At 49.3% G+C, this 10,699-nt stretch overlaps 1 protein-coding gene across 1 annotated transcript in view; it reads left to right on the top strand.

Annotated features, from left to right (window-relative positions):
- The first annotated feature begins 3,570 nt into the window (after positions 1 to 3,570).
- The window catches only part of ENDOD1 (endonuclease domain containing 1), a 38,591-nt gene continuing 31,462 nt past the window's right edge, over positions 3,571 to 10,699 (top strand). The window contains 1 exon segment of the mRNA XM_070425946.1: positions 3,571 to 4,021. Coding sequence (XP_070282047.1) covers positions 3,722 to 4,021 — 300 coding nt within the window. The 5' untranslated portion in view covers positions 3,571 to 3,721.

Genomic DNA, 10,699 nt, shown 5'->3' with positions numbered 1-10,699 from the left:
ATGTTTATCCAAGGGGAGAAGGACCCAGAAAGTATGAGAAACAGTGAATTAAAGTCATATAAATACTTTGGTTATAAAGACCAAGAATTTATTTCATTATGCTTTCTGCATTTGTTAAAATGTAACATAAGCATTACATTTGACATCTATTACTGTAGACTCTGTGGTTGCCCTCGGCATCTAGAGACTAAGAAGACATCACCCTGTCCCCAGGAGTACATGATCTAGTAGAGAAGACAGACACAGGAATTACTAATACCTTAACATTATAGGCATCATAATAGAAGCACTTACAAAGAACACAGGGTGAAGAGGGATTGGTTTATAGCTGCTTACACAGTCCCTTATAGTTGTCAACATGAATTGACATTGGGGAACATGCATATCCCCATATAATAATATAAAAAATCCTATAAAATCTAGAATGCTCACAGCTTCCCAGGAGAGGAACCATACCCAAGAGAGGATATGACTGAGGTCTACAAAGTTGAGATATAACTTGGCTGAGATACAAGTACTAGATGATCAAGGTCAGCAACCCCAGATCAAAAGGGACTCTAAGTTTAGCCTTTTTTGTGACATCATATTAAATGTACTTTTTTTTTCTGTTGTGTTGTTTTTATTAATCTACTCCCAAGAATATTTTTCCATAGATTTTTAGAGAGAGTGGAAGGGAGGGGGAAAGACAGAGAGAGAAAAACATCAATGTGAGAGAGACACATTGATTGGTTGCCCCCCACCCCCACCCCCCGGCCACATGCCCTGACCAGGGCTGTGGATCGAGCTTGCAACCAAGGTAAGTGCTTTTGATCAGACTCGAACCTGCGACTCTTCATTCTGAAGGCTGATGCTTTATACCAGTGGTTCTCAACCTTCTGGACCTTTAAATACAATTCCTCATGTTGTGACCCAACCATACAATTATTTTCGTTGCTACTTCATAACTGTAATGTTGCTACTGTTATGAATTGTAATGTAAATATGTGATATGCAGGATGGTCTTAGGTGACCCCTGTGAAAGGGTCGTTGGACCGCCAAAGGGGTCGTGACCCACAGGTTGAGAACCGCTGCTCTATACACTGAGCCAAACCAGCTATGGCTGGTTTTTTTCTTAATAAAAAATTAAGATACAAGTTTAGGTTTCTTTTAGTCAACATTTTCAGGAATTGAAGCCTGCATAAATTTGTTCTTAAGCTCCAAAATATAGCGGGGCCTTGACTTGTGAGTTTAATTCATTCCTTGACAGAGCTCCTTAAGGAGCTCCTTAACTCAAATTACTCTGTCAACTCAAAGCAAAAAATCGGCCGAGAGAGGGCTCATATCTCGGAAAAACTCGTTAGTCAGGACACTCGTAAGTCGAGGCCCCACTGTATGTTCTTCTGACAATCCGTCTTCTACTTCATAGGTTCACCTTATAGATTTGCTGTGACTCCGAGGAAAGGCCAGGCTTGGGAACCAGACAAACCTAGTTCAGATCTGGTTCAGGACTCGCTGGCTATGCCATCTTAGACAAGCATCAACATACTCTAGTCCAGGGGTGGGCAAACTTTTTGACTCGAGGGCCACAATGGGCTCTTAAACTGGACCGGAGGGCCGGAACAAAAGCATGGATGGAGTGTTTGTGTGAACTAATATAAATTCAAAGTAAAGATCATTACATAAAAGGGTATGGTCTTTTTTTTTTAGTTTTATTCATTTCAAACGGGCCGTATCCGGCCCGCTGGCCGTAGTTTGCCCACGGCTGCTCTAGTCCTCAGTCCCCCATGTGACACACTGGGGAAATAAGATTAAATACAAGGGCACCTGGCCCTGAGTAGGTGCTCTGGCTCTACCTCTACCACCACCACCATCTGAACTACCATTGTTCACCTGAATTATTGCAAATGTTTTTCTTCGTTCATTCTGGACCACTCTGATCTGCTCATTTCTGCATAGAGAGCAAATGTGATTGCAACACCACATCCTATATAATCCTATGTAATAAAACCCTAACATGCAAATCGACAGAAAAGTGGGATGACCGGTTGCTTGACCTGCACTGACCACCAGGTGGAAGACACTCAACACAGGAGCTGCCCCCTGGTGGGGTCAGTGTGCTCCTACAGGGGGAGCGCTGCTCAGCCAGAAGCTGGGCTCACTGCTGGCAAGAGCAGTGGTGATGGCGGGAGCCTTTCCCACCTCTGTGGCAACGTTAAGGACCCCTTGGGGGATGTCCTACTGCCTGCTTAGGCCTGCTCCCCAGGGGGCCTAAGCCAACAGTCAGACATCCCCCGAGGGGTCCTGGATTGCCAGAGGGCACAGACCGGGAGACCGGGCTGAGGGGACCCCCCCCCCCCCCGCCCCATGCACAAATGTTGTGCACCAGGCCTCTAGTTGAAAGATGAAAATCCTCAATATGATTTATAATATTTTTTCCAAACTGTAGTTCATGAGCCATTAGTGAGTCATAGAAACAATTTTGTGAATCACCACTGGCATTTTTAAAAAGCAGAATAAAATAGAACAGAATAGAAATACCAGCTTGCAATGCCACGAGCATAAGTATTATTACATGAAAGTTATTTCTCATTATGGGTCCTGTCAAAAATGTCTGAAGGCCTCTAGCCAATGATCCCCTGAATGATATGACCCTGCCTCCTTCTTTAGCCTCATTTCTCCTACTCTCCCAGTTCTCTGCTCTAGGCCCACACCAGCCTTCCTTAAATTCCACCAACACATGCTGTTTCACTCTTAGTCCAGTTAATGTCACCTACTAGGTCTCAGCTCAGACTTCACTTCTTTAGGCAAACCCCTGATTTTATACCCTGAGTCCCTGTGAGGGTCAGGTTCTCACATAGATCCATGGTCGGTGTTTAATTATTCCGTTAATAGAATGATTCTGTGATGAATGAAAAGCTTCGCTGCTAGGCTGTCCTCCTCACGCCTGTCCTTGACTATCACCTGACCCAGGCGCTCCGTGGGATGACTGAAGCAATGAATCCACCAACCTAACAACCCATGCTCTTGCCTGGCCTCCTTGTTTTCTTGGTATTGGTTTTGTTTCTAAGCTTTGCACCAGATAAACTACAAAGGCTGTGCTGTCTGCCATTTTAGGAACTCCTTAGAACTCCAGGCTTCTGATCTGCTAAGGATACAGGGACGTGGTGTTCCTGTGCAGGCGGCTGAGCATTCGCTGGGCGGGGCAGGCTAGTTTTCATCGGATTTTAGATTGTCTCTGCCCACCTCCCCCAAGGAGACACAGTTCTTTGAGCATCTCACACCGCCCCTTCACCTCCCTAGGGTTCCCTGCGGCCGTTCGCTCCAGACTCTGCTCGGCGCCCAGCCCAGGGGACGGTCCCTTCCCAGCCCCTCGGGTTAGGGCGACTGCTCAGATCTCAAGCTCTCCGGAGCGCGCGTTCCCGCAGACTGCGGAGGCGAGCCGGAGCGGCGGCAGGTGCCTGCGCCTCCCAGCCCGGGTGCAGCCCAGGGGCGCTGTCCGCCTCCCCCAGCCCCGGCCGCAGGCCTCTGCAGCCACCATCACCGGGAGGGAGGGTGCGCGGGAGGCGCGGCCTCAGGACGCGGACCCGCCCCCGCCGCCGGGGCCGCCCAGCCCGGCCCCCGCAGTGCAATCGCCCAGCCGCGCCTCGCCTGGTTCCGACTTCCCCTCCAGCCCGGCTCGCGCCTCGCTCCCCGCCGGCCACCCGTACAGCCCGCGCCGCCCGCCGCGCTCGCAGAGGCCGCCATGGGCCCCGCGCGCTGGCTGGCGCTGGGCAGCCTCCTCGCCCTGGGCGCGCCGCTGGAAGGCCGGCTGGTGGGCGAGGGGGACGCCGGCTTCGGCGAATGCGACCAGTTCTTCTACGCCGGGACCCCGCCCGAAGGGCTGGCGGCCGAGGGCCACGTGAAGATCTGCCAGCGCTCCGCGGGCACCGAGCGCTTCGCCACCCTGTACAGCACCAGGGACCGCATCCCCGTCTACTCGGCGTTCCGCGCCCCGCGCCCCGCGCCCGCCGGCGCAGAGCCGCGCTGGCTGGTGGAGCCGCAGGTAAGGGAGGTGGATCCCCAGCCCGGAGCTGGGCGGTGGCGGGGGAGGGGGGGGGGGGGGGAGGTTGGCGGAGAGGCCCCCTGGGGCGCCTTGCCGCCACCCTGAGGGGTGGGACCGGGAAAAGCAGCCCCCACGCCCTCAGTGCCCGGGTCAGGAAGCCCGGGTTTCGGATCCACCCACTGCGCCCCTGTAGTCACAGCCGATCTCGCCCCTGTCATCGCCACCTCAGGAGCTCGGCGACATTCGAGCCCTCGCTGAAGCCGCAGGGGCCGGGGCGGGGGGGGCCGGGGGGGGCGGTTCTCTCTGTTTTGCGTAGACGCCTGCAGTGCTTCATTCATTTCCTGAGCAGTGAGGGGCGTGAGAGCAAGGCTGCGGGCACCCTTCAGATGAGCGGGAAGCCTAGGCTGGGAGCTCACAGGCCTTGGTGCAGGGCATTGTCACAGTTTGGAGGCAGGGGGTGGGCCTTTTCATGCCCATTTTGCAAAAGAGATCCAGGCTCAGGAGGAAGAAGAGGCCTGGGGAAGGGAAGACCGCCTGACCGGGAAGTTGAGGCAGGTCTCTTGGCTAGTTCACTGCCCTTCTTACTAGGGAAAGCTGACTTCTGCAGAGGCTGCCTGAGCCTGAAAGCCCTTCCCTTATGCACAGACATCCAGTAAATTCTATCTGAAGTTGTGTTGAGCTAGGACAATAAAAGTATAGGCTTTTAGGAATGCAATGGGATAGTTACAAATAACATGGAAACATTGACTACCTCCAATTAATGCAAAGGACAAACCAGTTTTTCCTGACCCTTTATATCTGTATTACTTGGAAACCATGCCAACTCCCAGGGTGTTCTGTCACGTTTGGGAGGGTAACCAAACACTCCAAGAGGCCCCCAGAGGCCCTGCTGAGCCCGAGAGCACATGCTGCCCCACCTCAGCTCAGCCAGTCTCTCTCTCTTTTCTCAATATATTTTTATTGATTTCAGAGAGGAAGGGAGAGGGAGGGAGAGCTAGAAACATCAACGATGAGAGAGAATCATTGATCAGCTGCCTCCTGCACGTCCCCCCGCACCCAGGTGTGCTCTGACTGGGAATTGAACTGTGACCTCCTGGTTCATAGGTAGACGTTTCAACCCCTGAGCCACACCGGCCAGGCTAGCCAGCCTCCCCTTTGGCCAGTTCTCCACCTCTCACCAGCCTCCCACATACCTCTGCACCTGCCCCAGCTGCCAAGGCCACCCTAGCTGACTGAGGAATGGAGCCACTCAGCCCGCCCATTCACGATGGCCTCAGCTGTGCAGGCAGGGCCACATGGGTGAACCGGAGACCTGATTTCAGGTGCTCCATTCAGAAGCCTGGAGTGTAATCTCTGTAATCGCATTCAGATATTTCTAGCTCTGAGAGTTTGCCCAGGTCTCAAGCAATCTGCACCTGTCTCCTTACCTTCTCCACCTCCATCCCACCTTCCTCCCCTGCTGATGTCAGAACCTCTGAGATCAGGCATGTGCAAACGCCTTTGTAAATTGGGCACACTTCAGGCATACAGTATCTAAAGTTATCTTGCTCCCCATTGTACCCACCCCCCACCCCCACCCCGTGCTCTCTCCGTATCCTCCAGCTCATTATGCATTGTGATTGTGGGCCTGTGAAGAAAAGAGAAGATCTGGTCTTTACTCCTCGAAGATCTCATGGATGCCTTGGGAAGACAGAGCATACATGCGGGGGTGGCATAGGAATGCATGCTAAACACATTTCAACTTAATTCAGAACACATTTAGTGATCCCCTACTGTGTGCCAGGTACTTAGGGTACCAGGAGAATAGAGTGAAGCTCTTGAACTCAAAGGCTTCTTGGTCTCCAGGTGAAGCATGCTGGGTGGATTAGTCTTTCCATGGACTAGCAGTAAACTTGGCGATAATTATAGGGTGGTTCTGAGAACTTAATGAGTTACTATGTACAATGTTCTCTGAGAGGTGCTGGCACCTGAGTACTAGGTTATTATGACATAAGCAAACTCCATAATGTAATAAAGCTAAACAAAGTCCTATTATGTTTAATCTGCCTTGGAGGTGATAGGGGAAAGCCTGGGGGTCAGGATGACATTTGTGCTGTGCTTCGAAGGATGAAGCAGAATTCAGAAGGGAGGTCACAGCAGGAAGGCATTCCAGGGCAGATTCAGGGATTAGTGATGAACGTGGGGAGTGGTTGGAGCAGCTGTAAAGTGGGTGGATTACAGTCTACTCATGAGTTCAGAATGAAGAGGAATCATGGGAGGGAAGGGTCAGGTGTGAAGGAGTAATCAAGGAGGGCTTAGGGAGGTAGCAGTTATTGAAGGAGTCACAAAGGAGCAGGGGTGGCAGAGAGGAAGTGGACAGAGCCTCACCCAAGCCTGGGCCTTTGGGGGTAAGGGTGGGTGATGAGGAATAGGACTAAGGAGGTAAAAGAGATTGGGGAAATAGTTCAAGTGGCAGCTCTGGAGGTGAGCCATACAGCGTGTTGGAGAAGTACAGGAGCCAGAGTTCTTAGCTGGCGAGGTCTGAATGGTCACAGGGCTGATGCCCTCCCCTGCGAGATGGGCTGTGGCCCCCCTCCCTCCTCCTTTCCCACTACAACTACAGGTCCACAGGAAGTCAGGAGGGAGAGGGAGGAGGTGCGAGATGAGATGCGGGCAGCTCTGGAGCACACTGCAGCAAACCTGACCGCCCTGCCTGCGGCCAGCTCCCCAGGCCTGCCTCCCTGCCAGTGTCCCCACTGCAGAAGGATGCCCCCGGCTCCGTGTGGACCTCTGGCTGCTTCATAGCTATTGGAATATTGAGTCACCTGTGCCCACATCACCTTTGAATGAGGTCAGCATTACAGAGAGGCTGAGCAGACAGGGGAGGAAGAGGTAGAGACCCAAGGAGCTGCAGGCTGGCCATTGGTAATGAGTCAGGCAGGGCTGCCCTGGCCCTGGGGCTCCTAAAGCCCAGTTCAGTAGCTCTTACGGCTGTCCTGCAGTTTCCCTTTGAAAAAAACAGCTCCTAAGTCAAAAACTGAGTCACTCTTGTGCTTTAAACCTTTAAAGAATCGGCTGCCCCACACCTACAGGACAGAGTTCACAAGGCTCCCAGGCCCTGTCTCCAGCCCCAGGCTTGTTTCTCACTCCTCACCATTCTCACTGGTTAGGTCCTAGCATTGTAACCACATTGTTTACTGCATTGGCTTCTTTGCTCATGGTCATTCCTTTTGCCCCAGATGCCCTTTCCACACTGCCCCCATTTTGCTTCTGACTTCTCCCTCCCCTACTCCATCCTTTAAAACCGCCAAGGTGTCACCTCTTCCAAAAAGAATTGCCCACCTGAGTTAGGTTCACCTCTCAGTGCTCCTGTAACTTCTCTATTGTTGTGCTTACCACATCATTTTATTTTATTTTAATTTTTATATTTTTTTTATTGATTTCAGAGAGGAAGGGAGAGGGAGAGAGAGATAGAAACATCAATGATGACAGAGAATCATTGACCGGCTGCCTCCTGCACGCCCCATACTGGGGATCGAGCCCACAACCTGGGCATGTGTCCTTGACTAGAATTGAACCCGAGACTCTTGAGTCTGCAGGCTGATGCTCTATCCACTGAGCCAAACCAGCCAGGGCGACATCGTTTTAGAATTACCTGCTTATGTGTCTGTCTCCCCCATGTGAGCCCCTGAGGACTGCATTTTACTCATGCTTGTATTCCGAGTGCCTAGAATGTACAAAGCACTCAGTGACTATTGAATAACAATTTGATATTAGGGTCAATCAGGCATCGGGTGAGAGGTTCAGCTGGAGCTTTCCTGGGGGGAGCTTACTGCCTCAGAAGCTTGTCCTGTCACTGGCCAGCAGCCACTGTTACAAACACATTCCATGTGTGAAGCTGGAACCTTCCTCCGTTTACCCATCATTCCTAGCGCTACCCCAAATGATCTGGGTCTCTGCTCTGGATGACACCTCTTTAGTGTCAGACACAGGAGCCCGTGTCTGCCCATGTTGGAGGAATTTAAATGGGATCTCTGAGGAACAGAATGAGAACTTTAAAATAAAGCAGAGAGCCCTAGCCAGTGTGACTCAGTGGATAGAGCTTTGGCCTGCGGACTGAAGGGTCCCAGGTTTGATTCCAGTCGAGGGCACATGCCCAGGTTGCAGGCTTGATCCCCAGTGCAGGGTGTGCAGAAGGTGGCCGATCAATGATTCATCATTGATGTTTCTGTCTCTCTCCCTTCCTCTCTGAAATCAATTTACATATATATATATATATATATATATATTTTAAATGAAGCAGAGAAAACAGCTGCCTTAGGTTTTATGTGGAATGTGGTCACCTTTAAATTGAGAATGTGGAGAAGGAGAGAGAGAGAGAGAGAGAGAGAGAGAGAGAGAGAGAGAGAAAAGGAGAGATGAGAAGAGAAAATGCGTTCCTGTTAGCATGATGCCAGTGGTGTGGAGGTGTCCAGTCAAGACTCTAAGACTCCAGAGACCTGAGACCTGGGCCTGGTTTAGTACAGGGAGCCTCAAACCATTTAGTTTCTCAACTCCTTTCCGTTTAGTGGGAGACTTTGTGGATGAGGTGCCAGTGATGCCTTTCTAAAGTACATTGTCAATTCATGCCAACATATAAGACTATCATTTTATAAACACGAATATCAGAAGTATCTGGCTTTATATTCCACTTACAATTATTTCAACTTACAAAAATACTGTGAGGTAGATAACATTTTCTTCATAGTAGAGATGAGGCCCAGTGAGGTCATTTCAAATCTTAGCAAATGTATGTGAACGGTTGTCACAGCTTAGTTCTTGACCTTTAGTTTCCACCAGTGGCTTCTTGCTTACACCCCCTGAAACTGTTAGACACATTGTCTAATTTATTCCAACATCAGGCCTCTTCTGACCGTGTCAGAGAACAAATAGATAGAAGACATCATACACTTAATTTTCTGTGTAGGGGATGCAGCAAGTAGGATGTTTCTGATTCTTCCTATTTAAGAGACTCGGGTTGAGGTCCCTGTGTTGTAATGTACCCCGTGAATCACAGAAGGACGCCTCAAGAAGTCGAATTAAGGAGTCACATTTATTGCAATCTGGGACTATGAGGGGCCATTCCCCAAATTTCATAGTGACAAGATGGTGGCAAAGCCAGACGTATATAGGCAAAGATCACAAAGGTATTGATGACACCTCAAGGTTTGGAATGAGGAACCTGGTTTGCAAAAAAGCAGTTTACAGAAGCAGAAGCAGCATGTTATAAACACATTATCTAGACCCCTTGGGTAACCTGGGTTAAACTTAGGCATGTTATCTAAATTACAGTTTTGGGTCTAGAGCCCTCTGACCTTGGGATAACTGTGCTGTCCTTCCCAGGTGAAGGAAAAATGTGCTTTCTAAGACCAGTATGACCACAACCTATGGGATATTCACATTACAATCAATAAGGCATTTAATCGAATGGGATGATTTATATAATTCAGAAAATCAAAATAACCTGTCCATTGTTAAACAAAGCAAATAGGTACCATACTTCACCTGCTCTGCCGTTTACAGGCCACGTGACCTTAAATTCTTCCAGTCCTATTTTTCTGACCTGCTCATTGAAGGTAATAACAAGTGTTAATTTCATAAAGTGGTTGTGACAAATAAACAAGATAGTACATAAGCATGTAGCATAGTACCTGGAAAATGATATGGTCTTAGTAAATATTCACACGCATACTTTATTAAGGTCTTACTCTAAAAGGTGTTAGAGATACACAAATGTGCGCGCGCGCTCGCGCGCGCGCACACACACACACACACACAAATGAATGTTGGAATAGTGGCTCTGGCAATCCTATAAATCTTTCCTACAATGTAAAATAGCCATCTGTGTATCTTCTCAAATGCAAGGCATGTGTCCCAGATTTGTATAACAGGTGCTCAGAAAGTGCAAGGTGCAGATTGACGGAATGGAAGATTGAGTGGATGGATTTAGGTAACTGAAAAAACAAAAACAAAACAGGTGCCAGAAATACCTCCACCCTCCCTGTCCTGATCAACCAAGAGGTGTGTTGTTACAAAACAAGCAGTGAGCAATTACATTCCAATCTATTATGCTGAGCCTGGGTCAGGCTGAGCACCTGACAGAGGAATCCCTGTCAGTCCTCACAATTTCTTCTTTACTTGAGTGCAAATAGCAAAAACAAACAAACACACACACACACACACACACACACACACACACAAAAACCCAAAAACAAAACAGGAGGCACGTGGGCTATTCATTGCATTTTTCTCCCTTTCTGACTTTTTATTTATCTCTGATTTCGGTGTTTCCATTTGATTTGCGATTATTTTCAGGAGCAAGTTAAGGTACTTGCCCTATATTGGCAGAACATTGTAGGACATTTTGTCCTGAAACAGGCCAGGGGTGGCAGATCTGTACATCATTCTCTCAGTTCAGGCTTAAATTTGGACAGTCCAGGAAAGGAACTATTGTGTATTGATCCTTACTAGGTGCAAAGGTCTTCACAAATTAACTCATTCATACAACTCCACGTTTTATAGTTATTATGCTCCATGTTTTATAGTTTAGGAAACTGAGCTTCAGAGCGGTTACATAACTTACCCAAGGTCAGACACTGCTAGATGGCAAAGCCTGGGCTGAAGCTTATGGCTGCCCGGCCCCAAAGTTCTTAGCCCTCT

This window comes from Myotis yumanensis, unplaced genomic scaffold, assembly GCF_028538775.1.
Source record: "Myotis yumanensis isolate MYYU_CA2020_CCGP unplaced genomic scaffold, mMyoYum1.0.hap1 SCAF_10, whole genome shotgun sequence".
NCBI lineage: Eukaryota > Metazoa > Chordata > Mammalia > Chiroptera > Vespertilionidae > Myotis > Myotis yumanensis.
Note: the sequence above shows the minus strand (reverse complement) of the source record. Positions and strands in the feature narration are given on the sequence as shown.